Source organism: Phaenicophaeus curvirostris, chromosome 15 (assembly GCF_032191515.1).
Source record: "Phaenicophaeus curvirostris isolate KB17595 chromosome 15, BPBGC_Pcur_1.0, whole genome shotgun sequence".
In the NCBI taxonomy this organism is placed as follows: domain Eukaryota; kingdom Metazoa; phylum Chordata; class Aves; order Cuculiformes; family Cuculidae; genus Phaenicophaeus; species Phaenicophaeus curvirostris.
Window position 1 is genome coordinate 5,808,491 of NC_091406.1, and position 20,055 is coordinate 5,828,545.

At 46.6% G+C, this 20,055-nt stretch overlaps 2 protein-coding genes across 2 annotated transcripts in view; one reads left to right on the forward strand and one right to left on the reverse strand.

The window, feature by feature from the left end:
• The window catches only part of RNF130 (ring finger protein 130), a 163,049-nt gene extending 162,190 nt beyond the window's left edge, over positions 1–859 (reverse strand). The window contains exon 1 of the mRNA XM_069869144.1: positions 854–859. The gene's annotated coding sequence lies outside the window, so the exon portion shown is untranslated. The remainder of the gene's footprint in view (positions 1–853) is intronic.
• HMGXB3 (HMG-box containing 3) lies at positions 745–20,001 on the forward strand. The gene is made up of 20 exons (XM_069869138.1): positions 745–897; positions 1,661–1,802; positions 2,190–2,364; positions 2,822–3,376; positions 4,304–4,402; positions 5,455–5,586; positions 7,009–7,412; positions 7,761–7,936; positions 8,229–8,326; positions 8,808–8,906; positions 9,336–9,485; positions 11,144–11,445; positions 12,916–13,043; positions 13,311–13,442; positions 13,714–13,898; positions 14,503–14,722; positions 15,818–15,951; positions 16,347–16,463; positions 16,840–17,049; positions 17,972–20,001. Exons 2-20 carry the CDS (start codon positions 1,663–1,665, stop codon positions 18,440–18,442), a joined length of 3,927 nt encoding a protein of 1,308 aa, XP_069725239.1. The 5' UTR covers positions 745–897; positions 1,661–1,662; the 3' UTR covers positions 18,443–20,001.
• The last annotated feature ends 54 nt before the right edge of the window (positions 20,002–20,055 follow it).

Sequence of the window (20,055 nt, forward strand, 5' to 3'; positions counted from 1 at the left end):
GAAAGGAGCTGTTGAAACAGGTTGGAATGGGTTCAGAGGAGGCCACAAAGATGATTAGGGGACTGGAGAGCCTCCCATACCGGGACAGGCTGAGAGTTGGGGTTGTTCAGCCTGGAGAAGAGAAAGCTCTGGGGAGACCTTAGAGCAGCTTCCAGTACTGAAAGGGGATCCAGAAAAGCTGGGGAAGGACTTCTTACAAGGGCATGGAGTGACAGGACAAGGGGGAATGGCTTTAAATTGAGAGGGGTAGTTTAAATTGGACATTAGTAAGAAATTCTTCACAATGAGAGTGGAGAGGCCCAGGCTGCCCAGAGACGCTGTGGCTGCCCCATCCCTGGAGGGGTTCAAGGCCAAGTGGATGGGGCTTGGAGCAGCCTGGTCCAGTGGGAGGTGTCCCTGCCCATGGCAGGGGAGGAACTGGATGGACTTTAAGGTCCCTTGCAACCCAAACCATTCTATGATCCTATGATCCTATGATTCTATGATTCTATGATTCTATGTCCCTGTTCCCTGCAGGGCCGTTGGGACTGGATGGGCTTTGAGGTCCCTTCCATCCCCAACCATCCCACCACCCTATGACTCCAACCCCACAGTGACCCCCGCCAGGACAGGACTCTCAGCCACCGCGACATCGCGCACGCGCAGCAATTACGGCCCCTCCCGGCCACCGTCCCGCAACGACACCACCCCCCCCCCCGCCTCCACTTCCCCCGCGCCGTGACCCGGAAGTCGTTGCCGCGAGCACTTCCGGCGGCGGCCGAAGCGGCGGCGCGGGCCCAGCATGCCGGGGCGCCCCGCCCGCTGCTCTCCATGCGGCTGCCCCCCGCCCCCCGCGCCGCCCCCTGCGACGTGACCGCCGCTCGCCGCCCCTCCGACCGCGCCCCCAGGGGCCACCCGGTGAGTGCCGGCGCCTTGGGGGGGCACCGGGAGAAAAGGGTTCGCCAGGGCCGGGGAGGGGCAGCAGCTCCGCCCCGCCCCGTGGAGGAGCCGAGGCCACCCGGGAGTTGTGGCCGCGTGGGGGGGGGCAGGCAGGGGCCGCACCTGAGCCCAGGTAGCGTTGTCGCGTATGTTGTGAGGCTTCCCGGGCCCTCCCCGCCTCCCGGAGGCTGGAGCTGCTGCCGGTGTTAAGCGAGGAGCTCTTGGTGGGTAAGAGGATTACGAGGTTTCCGTGCTTATTCAACCTCTGGCTTCGCTTTTGTGAGTGTGGCTGTGGTGCCTCAGAGCTGGACTCCTGCTCACCGGGATAAGGCTGGATCTGCATTACCACTTATCATAGAAGCACGGAATGGTTTGGGTTGGAAGGGACCTTAAAGCCCACCCAGTTCCAACCCCTGCTAAGACAGGGACACCTCCCACTGGAGCAGGCTGCTCAGAGCCCCATCCAACCTGGCCTTGAACCCCTCCAGGGATGGGGCAGCCACAACTCTGAGAAACTTGTGCCAGGGCGCACACAGTGGCTGCGCTTATCTGATGGTGCCAAGACCACAGCAGTAAAGCTGTTCTAAGAACAGGTGAGTAGCTAACACACGGTTTTCTTGCTTCATTAATGCCAAACTTAGATGTCAGTGATTTCATCAGCTTTCAAAGGGGATTAAGAGTGGGTTTTGGGAGCGATGTTGTGTAACTGGGTGACTGCGTAACGTGAAATGTGTATTTTTAGCAATGGAGGCCCCGTACGATGGCACTGAAGTAACTGTGGTGATGGAGGAAATAGAGGACACTTACACTTACACATCACCGGTGCCGTCTAAGAAGAAAAAGAAATATAAAAGTGACCACGCAGAAAAAGCCAAAAAGCCTAGGTAAGTTCTTTCTGCATTCATTTAGCTCCTGTGTAGAGTATGGGAGAAGTTTTTCTTGTTTCTGATAAAAGTGAACTCTGCAGTTAAACATCATGCATGAAAAATTAGCTTGACCCTCTGGGCACACTCTGACATCCTTGCCTTTATGTTGCTACTGTTGCTCAATTTAAAGTTTGTGTACTCCGGAATAATTTGCCTTAGACTCTTTCTCCTTACTACAGAGGTTCTCCTCAGAATCTTACTTTTCGTTTGCTTAAAAAATGCATTAACAAGTAGAATTGAATGTGACATACTTGTCATTTGACCTTGAGACAAACTTAACCTTGTTGATTTCTCTTTCCAAAGGAATTTGTGAATGATGTTAAACGTTGGGTCTCTGTGTTTCAGATCTGCTTACCTCCTCTACTATTATGACATTTACTTGAAAGTACAGCAAGAGCTCCCTCACCTCCCTCAATCTGAAATCAACAAAAAGATCAGTGAGAGCTGGAGGTTGCTCAGTGTGGCTGAAAAAAGCTACTACTTGGAGAAGGCCAAGCTAGAGAAGGAGGGGTTGGACCCGGTAAGTCCTCTTTCTGTGACAGCTCTTTGCTATGTGGAAGGAGAGGCACTTAACTGCTTATGCAGCACTTTGTGTGGGAGAATCACTGAACTGTTGGTTCCAGGTTGTATTTCTGCTTAGGAGAATGTGTAAAGGAGCAATGAGTGACGCCAGTGCCTCTTGCTTTTGCCTTGGGTTCAGTTAAGGGATAATGCTTTGAAGTCCAAGATGGATTTGTCTGGTTCCCGCTGACAGGGGCAGTAGTTATTTTTGTGTCGTGTCATCAGGGTGATTGATGGTAAAGAGGGTGATAAAAACAGGGCTGAGAGGGATTCTCCAGGATCTGACACGCGGAGTAATTCCCAGCAGCCTACCTTAGGAAACCATTTGAACTTTAGGCACTAAAATAGCAGGATTGACAACCATATGTCTTCCTTTTCTCGTATTCATTTATTCTGTGCTCTTTTTCTGCTGACAGAACTCCAAGGTTTCTGCTCGAACTGCAGTAGTTCCAGACATTCCAGGTTTCCGTAAGATTCTTCCTCGCTCAGACTATATAATTATTCCCAAAACCACTCTTCAGGAGGATAGGAGCAGGCAGTCGCTGGAGCTTTGTGTGACACAGAGTCAGGCAGCATCCGAAGCTTCCGCCAATATCACAAACGTGTCCCGCGATGCTGTGCAGAACATCCTGTCTGTGGACTCGAGCCACGTTGGCATTTCCGAGCAGTGCATTGCCATCGAAGGACTAGCAGAAGAGCCTGCGTCCTTTGGTCAGACAGATGCTGTGGAAGAAGTGGTTTCATCAGAGGTTCTCTCTCACTATGTTGGGCCTGTTACAGAGAAAGTGGCTGGAGAAATCCTCTTGGATGAGGCTTCTTTGGAAATAGAAGGGCAAGCGTATCAGACAGCACGGGTGGTTATTGAAGAGACTCTAGTTAGTGGCTCCACAGACATCTCCAACGGGAGCATCGCTGTGGCCCGCCCTCAGGTTTCAGATGGTGTATCTGTGGTGACCGTGGTGACCGGCAGGGTAAGTCGTTCTAGTGGCACTCGGCCTCCTGCCAACGTCTCACCTGAGATGTCCAAGTGCCATTTAATACATTTCACTTGAAATCCTCAGTGGCTGCAGGGTATCCCGCATTGCCCAGTGTGCTTGAATCATAGAATCACCAGGTTGGAAGAGACCCACCGGATCATCGAGTCCAACCATTCCTATCAAACACTAAACCATGCCCCTCAGCACCTCATCCACCTGCACCTTGAACACCTCCAGGGAAGGCGAGTCAACCAGCTCCCTGGGCAGACCATTCCATTGCCTAATGACCCTTTCAGTGAAGAATTTTATCCTGATGTTCAGCCTGAACCTCCCCTGGCGGAGCTTGAGGCCATTCCCTCTTGTCCTGTCCCCTGTCACTTGGGAGAAGAGGCCAGCACCCTTGCGTAACTCAGTGGTGAGGGAAATGGCACCGTGTGTAACTGAGTGATTACACCTCTCTGCTTGCAGATTGGCTCTGCCATGTGCTGTATCACTTGTGTTTGTGATGACTGCTTTAGTTTTCTTAATTTATTATAGCAGTAATTGGGGTGGGTTCCACAGTTGGACTACGAGATTTTGGGGAGAAAAAAATGTTACCTCTGTGCTCCTGATAGCTGGTTTCTTGGTTGCAGAGGGGTAGAAGGGGGTCCTTTTAAGCTGAAGTGTTAGGGTTTGGTTATAGAAAACCTGGTTCTGTGAAGATTTGGATCTGCTGTTTTCAATTTCAAGCTGCAGAAAGTCTGGTATTTCCAAAGTAGGCCTGGTAAGGCCATTGCTTTTGGAATGACTGCTCTCCTTTCCTGCTTTCTGATCTTGCTAGTCCTTAGAACATACGTTCAATTGTAACATTCATGAGAGGCTGGGACACAGGTCACCTATCTCTTGTTTTCTGCATATTTTTTTTCTTTGGCTTGATTTTAGGATACTGAAGAGAGCAGCTCCTCCACACCTGCTACACAGTTTATTATGTTACCTTTACCTGCTCATTCTGTTGTGGAGAACCCAGCATCAATTAAATTGGTAAGAAATTCAGAGTATTGTATGGTATTTTAAGGTATGGATATATTGCTATAGGTTTGTCTTTAAGATGTTAAAGTGGGAAGGGTTTGATCATGGTCCAGTTCCTAAAGGTAATTCAGTTTGGAGTCATCATGTCAGCTGATGTATTTCTTGTCCCTGGTTTTATGCCTTGTGTATGCTGATGGGGTCTCTGACTTCCTAGAGTGTCTTTTATTACGGCCTGTTTCTGCTGCCTTCTTCCTCAAGACATTCTTGGGACCTGATGGAATAGATAATGCTATCACAGCACATCTGGCCAGCAGCAGTTTGTGTTCCCCTTTTCAGGGTTTGTGTAGCCATCCATGCCTTCTACTTGAGTGCATATTTGTCTCTATAAAATACCAGTGCCCATCCTTTTAAGGGCAAGAACCTGTGCTTGTGACAGGAAAATGTGGGCTCCCCAGTCCCGTGGATGGCTCTTGCTTTGGCCATGTGACGGGAGAGGGGCAGTGACCTGAGGTTTTGGAAGCCCTTGTAAATGATCGTGTGGCCCATTGCATGTGGAAGAATAGTATTACTTCTCTAATCTAAGCTCTCCAACCATCTGTATTTCAGTAGCCATTGTAGGACTTCATTGTGCAGTCGGCTCTGCAGCTCCTAGTGTTGTGTAAGCTGTGTTCCAGGTCCTCTGTGCTTCCAGCTGGTGGAACACTGTGGATATTTATAGTGGTGCATAGCATGACTTTCTTCCAGGTGTCTTAGGGAGAATGGAAATACCTCAGGTTTTGTTCCTGAGGAGAAGTGCCTAGCTTAAATCGTTTCATTTATTTGACAGCAGCGCTTGCATTTCTAGAAGAAAAGGTACCTAGCTGGGGACTGAGCATTTAGACTTGGAGTAGTTGTAGTGCTGACTCGCTTGGATCCTGCTTGTGGAGTGGGTGATCAGGAAGAACAGGGGAGAGCTGATAACTTGCTGAATAATGCTTGTGAAGTGCTTATGAGGAAGAAGGGGGCATTGAGCACAGATTTTTTTTTCAGCTCTGTAGAGAAATTCTTGGCAACTCTCATTTCAGACAACCACGTATACTCGCAGGGGACATGGAAATTGCACCAATCCTGGCTGTTCCTTCACTTACGTCACGAGGCATAAGCCACCAAAATGCCCAATGTGTGGGAACTTCCTGGGAGGGAAATGGATCCCAAAGGTAAATGCCTTCTCTGATTTTCAGACAAAAAGCGCTGGTTTTGTCAATGCCTGTGATATTTCTGGGTCTGTGGATCTAGAACAGGAGGTCAAATATACTGGGAATGATCCAGTGCTTGAGCATGTTACCACTGCAGAGACACTTGGCTAAGGTGAGACAGCCCTGAAATCACCACACCTTGGGTTAAGATGCCACCTGTAATGGTGCCAGTTAGAATAGATGAGGCTGCATTTGGTAACTCTGATTGAGAGGACACATGTTCTTCTGGCCCTCTGCCTGCGCTATAGTTCCTGTGACTCGAAGGCGTTGCCTGTTCTTCCTACTACAGCCCTAGCTAAGCTCAGGGGTTTGGTCAAACCATTTATTATAGTAATTCATCTGCATTTGAAGCTCTTCTGCAAATGGAGGCTTTCTGTGGTCTTCCAGCATAATTTTTTCAACAGAAGGAAGAATGATTCTCAGCTATAGTAGGAACATGACCCTTTGAGAGCTAGCTAACAAAATTGGTCTAGTGGAAGCTGAAGTTGGCTATTCTTTAGAGGAGTTTTCTTTCTCACTTTTAGTTTTATTCTGCTCTTCTGGGAACACATTTGCATAAACAGTTACACTTGTGTTTATAGTGTCATGCTTTGGGAAAAGCATGCACCAGCAGTTTTTTTTAACCATTAACAACATCAGTAGAACTGAAGCTAAATACATACAGACATTCCTGTTCCCCAGAAAGACAATGGGCTAGGTTGGATACCTGCCTTCTGAATGTAAGCTCTCTAGAGAACTTAGAATTAATGTGTTTATCATGCCAGAAACTCTTGATTCCCCTTCTGATATCTTTTTGCATATTGCCATTCAGTGTTTCATTCTACCTTTGTTGACCCCAAAATGTGGCTTCTGTTGGCTTAGTTGCAATGGTAACATTTTAGTCAAAAAACCTTCCTGAGTAATTCCCTTTTTCCTGACTTGCTTAAATGGATGCTTTTCACAGTGCTCATATCCAAAAATCTACAAGTTCTCTGTCTCTTTAGTTCCTTAATAGTGTGGAGGAACAGACAGTGCCAGAGAGTTGAAGCTGTGAAAGGGGAGCGTAGGAGGTGCGTCCTTGTTACAGAGGGTGGTGAGTGAGTTTGTGATGTGGATGCTAATGGTGATATTTGAGAGAGCTGAAGAAAAACTGATTCTTCAAAGTAAACAGTGGCTAAAAATAATATGTGAAGGGCCAGGAAGCTAGATAGATTGTTATCAGGGACTTTGCTGTTGTAGGAGATGATGTCTTTCTGCTCTTGTACAGTTCACTGCTTAAACACTTAGGATTTTGCTGGTTTTGTCCAGCACTGAATAGACCATGGCAAACCTGGTGTATGTGTAGAGATTTTACTTTATCTGTGAAAGCCTAAAGCTCTGAAACGTGACTGTCTCTGTTTCCAGGAAAAGCAACCAAAAGGCAAATCTGAGTCAAATTCAGGCACCTCTCTTAAAACTCTAGCAACTAAAAGAGGTCAACAGTCAGTATTTACAGAACCAACATCTGTCAGTGAGAGCACCTCCAAATCTGCCCTGGAAAGCTCCGAAGCGGTCAGCCAGCTGCTGAATGCTGTTCCTGTTGGAGGGCAAATGCAGGAGTGGGAGGAAGTGGTCATCTCCGAGGCTCACATTCTTGCAAACAACGTACTTGCTGAAGACAGAGGGAATGCAGTTGGAGTGGTGCTGGGTCAAGAGAGCCAACGGCAAGGAGACTCTTCAGAGCAAACAGAAACAGATAGCATAGGGCTGGGGATGCCACCTTCTTCTGAGGTGCTGAGTCCAAATGCCTCTGCAAAAAAGCCAGCAGGGTGAGTCAGTTTTCCGTGTGTTATGAGAGCATATGATGTCTGTTGTCTGCTGATGGGACTTATCCAAGAAATTGAAGGCTGTTGGCAGTGCTTCCTATAAGACCTGTTCTGTTTACTGTCTGTTTTCTGCCAGTTCAGGATTTTTCCTTTGAGGTGGTCATCAGAACTAATTTTTTTTAAAATGACAGTTAGATTGTAGTCACAGATGTATCCTTAGCACTATTTCTCCTTTCTGCTGCAGTAGTTTTGATTGTTGAGCTAATAAAACACGGTTCAGGGAAGAGAAGAAAATTCATACTGATGGGTAAACCATGGCATTTTTTTCCAGTTGTAGCTTTTGTCTTTCAGAATTGATGCCCCACCTGCTGCGCACAAAGGACAAGAAGTAAAGAGTAAACCGCGACCTAAGCCCTCCTTGCTGGCTGCAGCAAGACCCATGCGAGCCATTCTGCCCGCACCGGCTAGTGTGGGGAGAGAAACCAGCACTGAGCAGCCTGGCAGCAGACAGGCCTTTGCAAATACTGGTAAAAGCAGTGTTCTCTGGTGTGCTTTGGGAGTGGTTGTCTTTCCAAACCACGTTGAAGTGATCTCTGTCAAATAATAAGCTATGTCTGAAGAGAGATAGTGACCTACACTGGGAAAAACTCCGTCTTTAACTGAGGGTGCAGGTAAATGGGCCATGAAACACCTGCTTGGGTCATTTCAAATTCAGAGGGAAAATCTCACGTGACTGCGGTGGCCTTTACCAAAGAGGTCAGTATGAAACAGGACCTGTGTTCTCCTACCTAACCTGCTGCATCCTTTTCTTCCTTCTAGACAAGCATTCCCCTGTGAGAACATCAGGCTTGAAGCCCAGTACGCTGAAACAACTGGGTCAGTCAGTTATGCAGACACCAAGTGCCGAGGAGCAAAAGGTTTGTTTTTCAAATACATGCTGTTTTACCTGGATGAGGCATATGAGTGGTGAGAAATAGAACATAAAAACGTAGCAGCCTCGTGATGAAGAGATCTGTGACTGGCAGTTCTTACAAGATGGATTGGAAGCAGCCACGGGTGCTGGATGGCTGATTTTAGGAACTGAGACGATGCTGTTGGACAGTCTTTGTGTTGACTGCTTTGAGAACCTCACAGCTACTCCTAGAAGATGTTTTGAGGATCTGCTAGTGCTTTGATAATCTGACATGCAATACTGAGTCTTTCACCTTTGAAATATGACTGGCTGTGCTAAGATGCTGGAATACCTTAGTATGAAAAACAGTGTATTGTAGTCCTCTGATATTAAATGAACATGAATTGATTTTTTGGGGATAAAAAATGCTAATAGGTATTGCTTACAGGATGTATATATTCAGTAGTAGGCGTCTCATGGGTGTTTTTTCTGCCTTCCATTTCTAGCTCCAAAGTGCTTTGACCTGCAGGACATCTCAGGTTAAAGTAGTGGAGGTCAAACCAGACGTGTTCCCTTCCTATAAGTACAGCTGCACTGTAACTTTGGTGAGTTTTCCAGATCTGGCTTGCACTGTGGGGATTATCATCTCTGGGGTGCGATGATGTTAAGAGCTAGATTTTTCTTCATGCTCTAGCATAATCCCCACCCCCTCCTTTAGTTCAGAATCATGGAATCATAGAATTGTTTGGTTGGAAAAGACCTTTGATGTCATTGAGTCCAACCATACCTTCAGCAGCGAGGATTGGTGGTTTCTGAATGAGTTTAATGTGTGAGTATTTGGTTTCTGGAACTGGCCTCAAAATGTTTGAGCAGCAGTTAAAATACACTGTACAAAGTAACAGGGCCTGCTATTTGACCTTTAAATGAGGTGTTACAAAGTGCTGAAAAAGCATATGATATTCAAGAAGGCTTCTCTGGAATCATGTTGGCATCTAGAAGTCCAGGTAAGCAAACATCTCTTTTGTGTCATTCAGGATTTGGGATTGGCAACATCACGTGGCAGAGGGAAATGCAAGAACCCCTCCTGTAGTTACGTGTATACAAACAGGCACAAGCCACGGATCTGTCCCAGCTGCGGGTACAATCTTGCCAAAGACAGAGCTGAGAAAACAGCAAAATCTCTGGTAAGGTTCAGAATAATTTCTCTTTTGAAATGGCTGTGGGGTGGGCAGGGAAGTACTGTAGTTTGCAGGTGCCCATGGGAATGTGTTAATTTTTTGTCAGTATAGTAAACTTCTCTAACAGAATAATGACCTGTTGACTTAACGATGATGTTTGTACTGTCCAAACCCTGCGACAGTGGTGCTTCAGGCTGAGAATGAGACTGAAAGCACTCAGTTCTACCACTGGATGTCTCTGTAGCTTAAAAATGCTTATGATGTGTTGGTATACGCCTGGGAAATCACCCCTGAAGTCACATTTGTTATGTCAGCTTTGTTGAACTTCAGACTTCATCAAGAAACTCCCAAGTATGCTCTGCTTTGTGGCCAATTTGTGGTTAATGTCAATCGAGTTCGTACATCTGGTACAAGTTCTTTCTATTTTTAGGGGTTTGTAGTGCAACTTTACTTCCAGCCTGAATATACTTCTGGATATAGTATTTTTTTTCGTTGTAGAAAGTTGCTTTTCAATTGTCTCCTGTTCTGCATAGATGTAAATAATAAGTTCTGGTTTTGTTTGGGGTTTTTCTTGCCTTTAAAGTTTCAAATGCTAGCTTTTCTCGTCCAGAATTCTTTTGTTTCTTTAAAAACTAAAAAAGGAGCTGTCCTGTTCTTAGCTGAAATGCCCAGTCAGCATGCAGACATTTTACTTTGTGTGGTAATATGACTCTTCCACTTGCTTTTTTTATTTTGAAGAACATAACTTTGTGTAGTGTTTTTTAAACAAACAAACAAGCTGAAATGGCCTGTGTGAAACTCGCACATAAGCAGCTGTGTAAGGAACAGCAGTGTGCTTAGCTCAGCTTGCATTTTGAGAGGCATGCGGCTTGTCTCTTCCTCATTTAGCTTTTTCTTATTTTCTGGTTCTAGATGTGTTTAACAGTCCTGTCACACAGTTCATTGTTGCCTCTGGGCTTTGGGCTGATCATTTATCTTATTGGTAGACTAGACCGAAAAACATTGAAATGTTGGCAGAAGACTTTAAGTGATTAAACTTATTAGCGTGTTGGCGGTCTTGCTGTTCTGAACCACCTGGAGCTTCATTTTCCTGTGCTTATGCATTGATAAGCGGGTGTCTGTTTTATGTGTGTGCATGTGTGTAAGGACTATAGATGATCAATTGTAATTAATGAGTGTATTCAATACATTGCAGTCCCTAGTTCTCGTTTAGCGCTTGTCCTCTCTCACTCCTTGAGAGGTGTGCAGGCTGCCATGGCCATCTGTGTGTGTTACACGGGAGTATGGGCTTGATAAGCTCTGGAGAAAGGCAGTTAGGATGGCCATGATTATTGAAGTGTTTGTATGCCTGTTGGGGGTTGTCCTCACCCTCTTGATCCTCCCTCTTGCACCTTTGCCACTGACACTCCAGTTTAGTGGCACATCTGTGGTGGTCTAGCAGTGTCTTAGGAGTTCCTGAACGGCTGGGCTGTAATAAAGTGTTTTCAGTGAAGTAACTTAGGCTTAAAGCTACTGTTTGGTGTCGGTGATTGAGCAGTGGAGTAAAAGCCTGCTGGGTACGAAGGTTACTGTTTCTGCCACCTTTTATGACTTCTTTGGGCTTTTTAATATTTCATCCTCGTGCTTGCCTCGTTGAATATGTGAGTGTTTGACTTGCTTTTTAGGAGGTCAGTCCAGGTCAGTCTGATGTGCTGAACACCAGTGAGCCCCTAACCCCATCCCAGAAAGAGATCCAGCGTCAATCCACCCTGCAGTTGCTACGCAAGGTGCTGCAGATCCCAGAGAATGAGTCGGAACTGGCCGAGGTCTTCACGCTCATCCATGAACTCAACAGCTCGCGGCTCATCCTGTCCAACGTGAGTGAGGAGACAGTCACCATAGAGCAGACCTCCTGGTCAAACTACTATGAGTCTCCATCTGCGCAGTGCCTCCTCTGTAACAGCCCATTGTTCAAAGGGGGACAGAAGTAAGATTCTGTTTTAGACTTGTGACTCTTTCAACCTTGTGCGGATATTTTATGTTAAAAGTGTGCCTGAAATAATATTTGCTTTACCCTCCTGGTACTGAAGCTGATGTAAGTGACACTGAATAAGCTCCGTGTGTGTGGAAAGGGTTTAGGTGGTTAGTGATAATGCATTTCTGTTTCTCCTGTGCAGTTTAGTTTGTCATAGTTACTGTTTCTGTGCAGTAGTAGAGCTTGATCAAAGAGTGGCTGCCAAGTCTAGATGTATTTTTTTCCTTGAAATGGAATCTTTTCATTAGTCATCCCTTCTGTGTTTCCCAGTCTGATGTTTTGAGGCTGACAGAGGCAAAATTGTTGGATTATAGATGTGCGTTGTGTGATTTCCCTTTCTCTGTCGTCCTGATCTGAATATTTCCTGTGTGGATCTTTTTACTTATGATGTTTTCATTCTCTTACTGTGTGGGTTTGAATGAATCCTTTTTCTGGAACAAATACCCAAACTGAAACCTGAAAGGCTTTCAGAAATTACTAGTGTGTAGGCTAGATTACCTTAACTGAATTTCTGTAAAAGCCTGTAGATATCTCCTCACTGAGTCAGACAAACATTCTCCTGTTGCTGAAAGCAGGAGCTGAAATGTTTCCTGCAGGAAAATGACAGGATGATAGTTTACTGTTGTGTTTCTTCCTTCAGCCAAAAAGACTTTCTTGATGCCAATTAAGGATATTTGCTTCGGTCAGGCTTGTACTAACGTGAGTTTTTTCCAGCAGAGATACTTGTTGTACTGTGTATTTTTTACAGCACAGTGCTTCCATCCTGTTCCTCACTTCGTGACTTATCAACCTGTGTATTGTAAATCCTTGCGTCAGTGGTGGGCTGCTTGGCAATGCTCTGCAGGCAGTATTTCCAGTGTGGGACTCTCATGTGCCTGCGTAGGCTCTAATTAAAACCCCTATCAGTGGGAGGGAGCTGCCTCTGACTTTGATTCCTGTTTTCTCAGGTGGACATCTGTGCTTCTGCCCCTAGGGCGCAGCTGGCATTTTCCTGTCTGAACTTCTTCCTCGCCAGCTGTGCTGTAGAGGAGCAGGCCTTCTGGAGTCTCTGTGAGGGGACAGGCTGTCATGTAGAACGTGTTAGTAGCCACCATTATTGCCCCACAGCAATAGGGCTGACACTACTCCCAGGGCAGCTCAGGCTGTAGAATTTCTCCACCTCTTGAATACTGCGTGCCCAGTGGACAGAGCTGGAGAGATGCTGTAGTGCTGCTAAGGGAATGTGAGCAGTGGCCTGACTCACTCTGCCAGGGGACTATGTTTTAAAATGTAACTTTTCTTTTTTTCTGGTGTGAAATGATGTGAACTGGCTTAGAGTGGCGGCAATGAACTGATCTCTGCTAGAACATTTTAAGTTACTGCAGGACTGAACTGAAAAACCTGTTGACTTGACTCTGAGTTATCATTTGTTCTCTGTTACAGTTCCCTTGCTGGTCCTCAGGAGTGCTGGCTGCTGACAGCTAACAGATTACACGTGGTTACAGCTCAGGTCAAAGTGTGCTTGAACCTGCAGTGTCTGGCCCTCCATAGCTTCACTGATATTTACACAGGTAGGAAAAGTGTAAGGCTATTGACTCTTAGCATGATTATACTCTAAACCTTTCAGAAGCCTCGGGGCTCTATCAGGGCACTGTCTGCACAGAAAGGAGCTAACCTCACTAGTGTGCAAGAAGGAAGAGTCCCAGAAGGACTTTCCAGCTGTTTCCATTATCTTCTGAACTGCACTCACTAGTGCTTTGTGTATCGATAAGGAATATATTTCCTTCTAAGGAAGATCTGTAACCCTACAGATGGTAACTGTCTTGTTTTAACTGCAGGCCTTTTCAATGTGGGTAATAAGTTGCTGGTGAGTTTGGACCTTCTGTTTGCAATCCGAAACCACATTAAACTTGGAGAGGATCCCAGAGTGGCTGTTGGAAATATTCTTGACTCCGTTCGGGAGCAAACTGGTGGGTTTTCTTTCTTGTTTTTTTACCATAACACTTAGACCATACTGTGACCTACTTCTGATTCCTGGGTTATAACGAGGCAAACCTCACCTTTTCTGGTGTGGTACATTTCTGTTAAATTGCTTCCTAAACCCAACACACCTCTGTGACCAGTTCTTGATAACAATTCTCTGGAGGGCAGGTTTGGTTTTATTCTGCATAGGAGAGTTTAACTACCTCTCCACTGGCTGTAGGAAGTGAAAGCTGTAACAGAGGCTTGTTCTCTTTTCAGAAAAAAGCCTGTGCCCTGATGAGCAGGTTCAGCTCCAGGAACTGCTGTGCAACGGCTACTGGGCCTTTGAGTGCCTGACTGTCCGGGATTACAATGATATGATCTGCGGAATCTGTGGCATAACCCCCAAGGTGGAAATAGCCCAGCGGAACGTGGAAAATGTCCTGGCACTGAAAAATGTAGAGGTAGGCTTTTCATGAACTTCACATCCTGTTCGTGTTCAAAGCAGATCATAATGATTTTTGCTGACTCTGGTCTTCATAGCACACAATAATTACATGAAACCTTTGTGAGCAGTTTTCTGCTGATTCCTAGCAAGAGGATGTGGCTGGAGTGGTGATGCCTGCACTTCCTCTTAGAGGTGTTGTTGTATGGTTTGGGGAAAACAAGATCCTCTGTCACTGGGCCACAGCATTTGTCCAGCAGCCTCTGACAGTGGGGACCTTGGATGAAAGTTGCTGAACTTGACCGCGTTTGACATGAAGGCATTCTTTTTTTTTTTTTTCCCCCCCAACAGCAGTTTCCTTGAGGTGCTGTCTCCTCTGTTGGGCTTAAAAAAAGCCATGCTGATAGTGTGCAGCATGTCTGACTTTTATGTCACATAAGTGGTTTTAACTCCCGCATAACTGAAAATGATTGTGGGGAGCTCTAGGAGCCTGAAGTCATCTTGTTAGATTTGGGCTGAGCACTCTCCTGGATAGTCCTGATGGCTTGGGTGAGTCTGACATACAACTGTCAGACGAACTACGGTTACTTGTATTTGACCAGTCTGTTTCTTGCTCCTTCTAGTTTACTTGGCCGGAGTTCTTGCCATCAAGTGAAGTGAATGTAGAAGACTTCTGGTCCACGATGGAGACAGAGGTGATTGAGCAGGTGGCTTTTCCTTCTAGCATCCCCATCACAAAGTTTGATGCCTCTATTGTTGCTCCTTTCTTCCCTCCACTGATGAGAGGAGCGATGGTAATCAATACTGAGAAGGACAAGATCCTGGCTGCACAGCCAATGCCAGGTAACTGCTGAGGTTGTGATTATTAAGGGAGTGCTTTATGTGTTAGTGACTTCCACCTTTTGGTGACGTTTAGAGTTGAGAATTGATGATTGCATGATTCTTTAAAATTTCTGCTGAGAGAAGGTTCAGCTGTTTTCAGGATACTTAGCAGCTTGAACTTTGGCCTGCCTAGTGAAGCATGGATGCACTGGTGTGCTCTGATACATTCGAGATGTGGGGGACATGAAAACACTGCTTTCCAGATGAGATACAGTGTAATTGCAGAGGGACGCCTGCACAACTTGAATGCCAGTCAGTATTTGTTTCGTGTTAGACTGATATTTGGACTGTGTAGCTGCAGGCAGTGCTTGGTATTTCACTATAATGATCTCAATAAAGGGTGAATAAGTTTTTACAGAACTTGAAAAAAGACGAAGAGTTGGATGTCTCTAGGACATGTTAGTGCTGCTCAGTGTTGTCAATATTCATTCTATCCAGGGCACTGACTGCAAGAAACCATGAGATGAGTTAAGCTCAGGTATATGAGAGCTAAATTTAGTTAGCATCCAGTTTCCTTAACACATTAGGTGTTAGGTATGAGAAGGAAAACTGGCTTTGCAAGCTTAAGAAGTGTTGTATGAGTTGGCTTTGCAAGCTTAAGAAGTGTTGTATGAGTTGGCTTTGCAACCCGGGCTGCAGCTGGTTTAGAGAGTTGATCTGCAGAAGGGCTGCATGGGCTTTTGTGGGAGAGGAGCTCCAGAGAAAGAAGTAGAGGGCAGAGTAAGCCTGGAGCTGCTCAGTCTGAAGGCTGTAGTCACCTTTCTCTGCACTCTTGTCACTTGTTTATCCTCATGTTAGTCCACCCGGTCATTTCAAGGTTGCAGATGACAGGACAGACAAGCGATCATGGAGTCTGCAGCTCTCCTGAGCTCGGTTTGGTGACTTTACTAACAAAGGCTTTGAGAGAAGTGTGCGCTTTGCTAAAAAGGCTGTTCACTGCTTTCTGTTGTTGGCAGTTGGTCATGCAATCCCTGCTTCTGTAGTCTTCAGAAGAAATTATTTTGGTGACTTCCCTTCCTGAGAATGAGTGCTGAGTCTTGTTTCCTTCCTTTGCAGGTAATGGGAGTGCCTTGGTGAGGCTCCTTCAGGAAGAAAACTTGAGGCTTGAGCTGATAAGCTCTTACAGTGAGGAAGAGCTGCAGCGCTTTCTGACACAGTGTGGCATCCCCTGGGAGGCTTCAGATACAAAGGTAATGGCTTGTTTGCCCACAGAGGAGCCTGCAGGAGTGGAGCAGTTCTTCACTACTTTTCCCTCATTCAGACTTCCCATCCTAGGTCATTAACGTCTCATCTGACCGGACTAAGGGCAGGGGTGGCTTAGAAGTGAGTCCCTGCAGATTATAGGGTAAATTACACATGCTGTTACAAATTGAGCCTTTGTGGGCTAGAAGAAAGGAAGCCTGTAATTACCTCATCACAGGCTCAGCATCACGTAATTGCTTGTCATCCTCACAGTGCTGAGTGTGGGATTAGGAAGTTATTGGATGAAGTGCAAATTAGCATTTGGGAGAACTTGCCTGCAGCCTTCGCCCTCTCTCGGGGAGCCCATTAATTCTAGACTTTCTCCGGGGCCTGTCTGTTCTAGGACCAGCTCTGCTACTCCCTGTTGGCTCTCTATGAGTTTGTACAGAATGGGACAAGCATCACACAAGCCTCTGCTCATCACACAGGAGGAAAAATCTACAAAGTGTGTCCACATCAGGTAAGGGAGGCTGGAGTCAGTGAGGGTTTTTTTCTTACCTTGTTATTCATTGTTATTATTGTGGAACTCCCTCGCTAAATAGGAGTGATGGAGTGGGCCTCTTTGAGCCTTGGGAATGAAAACACTGCCTCAGGGCCTCGGCGTTGAGCAGCTCTGCAGGAGATTACAAGTTCCATTAATGATCTGAAGCCCAGTTTTCATGTTACTGCTGAGGCGGAGTTGCAAATCTCCTCTTCCTGAACAAGACAAAGTAAATGTGTATGAGGAAGAAACAGAATATCTTTATAGAAAGTAACTGTCTGGTTACTGTGTTGTCTGGAATACCTGAAGTTTTCAGTTTTATTGTGCTGTTTGGTGGTAATCCTTCTCTTTCCAGGTTGTGTGTGGCTCAAAGTACCTAGTGAGAGGAGAAAATGCACGGGATCATGTGGACCTGTTGGTTTCCTCACGTCACTGGCCTCCAGTGTATGTTGTTGATACAGCCTCTTCAGTGGCACTGTGTGCAGATGTCTGCTGTCCTGGCCTGACTTCCCAGATGTGGGGGAAAAAACAGGGCTGCTTCTCTGACCCCATGGATCCTCCAACGGTTAGTTATGTCCAACTATGCCAGCCCAGTATGGAAAAAATTCAAGTGAGATTTAAAAGAAAAAAAATAAAAAATGTGAGGGGGGCCCTTAGAGCAGCCTCCAGCACTGAAAGGAACTGTGGGAAAGCTGGGGAGGGGCTCTTTGTCAGGGAGTGCAGGGATAGGATGAGGGATAATGGTTTTAAGCTGAAAGAGGGGAGATTTAGATTAGATATTAGGAAGGATTTTTTTCCTGTGAGGGTGGTAAGGTGCTGGCCTAGGTTGCCAAGGGAAGTCGTGGTGGCTGCCCCATCCCTGAAGGTGTTCAAGGCCAGGTTGGGTGGGGATTTGAGCAACCTGGTCCAGTGGGAGGTGTCCCTGCCCATGGCAGGGGAGGGTGGAACTTGATGATCTTTTAAGGTCCCTTCTGACCTAAACCATTCTATGATTCTCGTGTGTTTGAAACCTGCATTGTGCTTCAAGATAATTGGACCTGGTCAGTGTGTCCTGACTCACAGCTCTGCCAGCGTGTTGCTTCCAAGCGTAGCAGAAAGCATCATGTGTTGCTGGGGCAATGTGTGTTAGGTTCATGTTCCTTAATAGGAGGAACTGTGCTGGAAGTGCATTGTAACAGGTCAGATCATGAACTTTGGAGCATGTGTTTTATTGTGACAGAGGTACTTGGTTCTCTGAAGCTGCTGCTATTACTTGAGAAAGGAGAGAGGAAGAGGCTTGCTAGTGCCTTGGGGTTATGTCTGAGGGTGTACGAGTTCAGTCAGTGTACAGAACACCTTTGTGGTTTTTAGGGGGAACCTTAATCTGTTCACCCTCCCTCTGTCCTGGGTCTTAGTGCTGGTTGGAGTTCAGCCAAACAGTTTTGCCTTGTTCTTTACTGTGAGAAAGTTGCTCCTTGTTCTACCTGGTGCCTGTCTCTGTCCTCCAGTACGTGTCCTGCCCTGAACTGCTTGACCAGCACTACAGTGTAGACATGACTGTGGCTGAACATTCCATTCAGCACCCAATCACCAAGTCCTCAGCACGCCGAATTGTTCACATGGGTTCGGAGCAGGACAGTCACCAAGATCCAACGGCTCGGCATCACTGCATCTCCCTGTGCCGAGAGCTGGAGCCTTACAGCGCCATCATCACTGCTATCAGCGACAGTAAAACAAGCAACATTCGTCAAAGGCCCATCACCTTTGAGAACGCCACGCACTATTACCTCTACAACCGCCTCATGGACTTCCTCACCAGCAGGGAAATTGTGAATCGGCAGATCCAGGAGATTGTACAGAGCTGCCAGCCTGGGGAGGTGGTAATTCGTGATGCTCTCTACCGTCTTGGAGTGGCCCAGATTAAAACAGAAACAGAAGAGGATGAACAGGGGAAGCAGGAGGATGATAGAGGTTGCTGAGTAATAAAACAGCTTGTTGGTTTTTCTCTCTGGTTGTGCGGGTGGGTGGGCTGGGCCAGCTTGTGCAAGGTTTGGGCAGCTGTCTAGCTAGAGTTTATTTTTTCAGGTTGGAGATGTGATGCCAGTGGCTGTGACTGCTGTTAATGACCAAAGAGCTGTGTGCTTCCATAATGTTACAGTAGGTGCTGCGAGGATGGGTCTGTCACCTCCTTACTGAAGGCTGCGGCTGCCTCCCGAGGTGTATGATGGACCCGTTGCTCGGTGGTGGGAAATGCTGCCCTCCCTTGCAGCCAGTGAGGAGAAGGGAGTGAGAAGCATTTCCGACAGTGGGGAGGATGCATGGTCAAGCGCACAGGATTTTTTAATTGTGGTTCTTGCTTGCTGACTTCTTTGTGCATATTGGTGGCAGGGCTGAGGGTGTGGGAGCAGGTATGAAATGCAGGCAGTTAAGATGACTTGTCCCAAAATGTTCTGAACGGATTGGTTTAGGACACTGACTCCTGCTTGGAAATCTTGCAGAGCTCTCATATGCGTTTGCTGCAAGGAGGCTTTAGCTGAGGAGGAGCCGTGCAGCTTTACCACGCTGTATCTGGGGAGGCTCCCTGTAGGCTGCGCTCCTGGGTCTACGATTTTGGGTACTTTGGCTGCAGAAAATTTCTAGGATTGTTTGTCCCTTCATGTGAGCACTAATAACTTAGAAGCTGGCACACACAGTGAGTGAAAAGTGTTCTTCATGTTATGGTAAGAATTGGCCAGGTGAGCTCCCAGGGAACCAAGCATGTTGAGTGCTGTGGAAGGTGGTGACACTCAGTTTCTGTGCTGTGTCCTTGGAAACTTTTTTTTTTAGCAGTTTCATTCTGTCTAATGACTTGAGTTCCTATTGCCCAGCCCTTAGAACAGAATCACAAGGAGCGTGGCATCAAGGAAAAGCAATGAATGCAGCATCACTGGAGCGAGCAAGGTTTTGTATTCCTCTCAGAGGAGGCGTTGGGAAAGCTGCAGCCACGAGTGCAATCTCAGCACTGGGCTGGGTGCCACCTGTGTCCATGCAGTGCTGTGTGGGTTAGAGAAGTCTCATGCTGTGCCACCCAGGTTGCTTTATCAGCTCCTTGAGAGGGATTGGGCTGAGACCTCTGCCCCTACAGCAGGTCTAAAGCACACTTGGGGCTGGGGTTGTCAAGGGATGCGAGTTGTCTGCTGCCAGCTCCCTTCTGCTGGTTGCAGGCGATGAAGCTGAAGGTGGGTGGATGTTTGCATCCTGCAGAGGAGGGGAGGGGGATGCTGGACTGCTCAGTGGCCATCCAGGGAGTTTACTTTGTTTGAGTGAGCAGTGGGAAAGAATCAGAGGTTTGTGGTGTGGTTGAAAACTCCCTTCTGTGAAGGGGAACCTATTGAGTACCGAACTGTTAAACTAAGTGTATTAAGTCTGAGCAAATGCAGTAATTATGGCTTGGGGTTTTCTGTTAAGAACATTAACTTATTATAAGAGACATTAGTGACTTTTTTCAGTCAGTGATAAAGTTTAATAAATTATCTCCAATTTTTGGGGTGAAATGGTGGCTACGTGACTTCTTTTTTGTGTACAAGGCCTGGAAGACTGGAGTGGGAAAGGT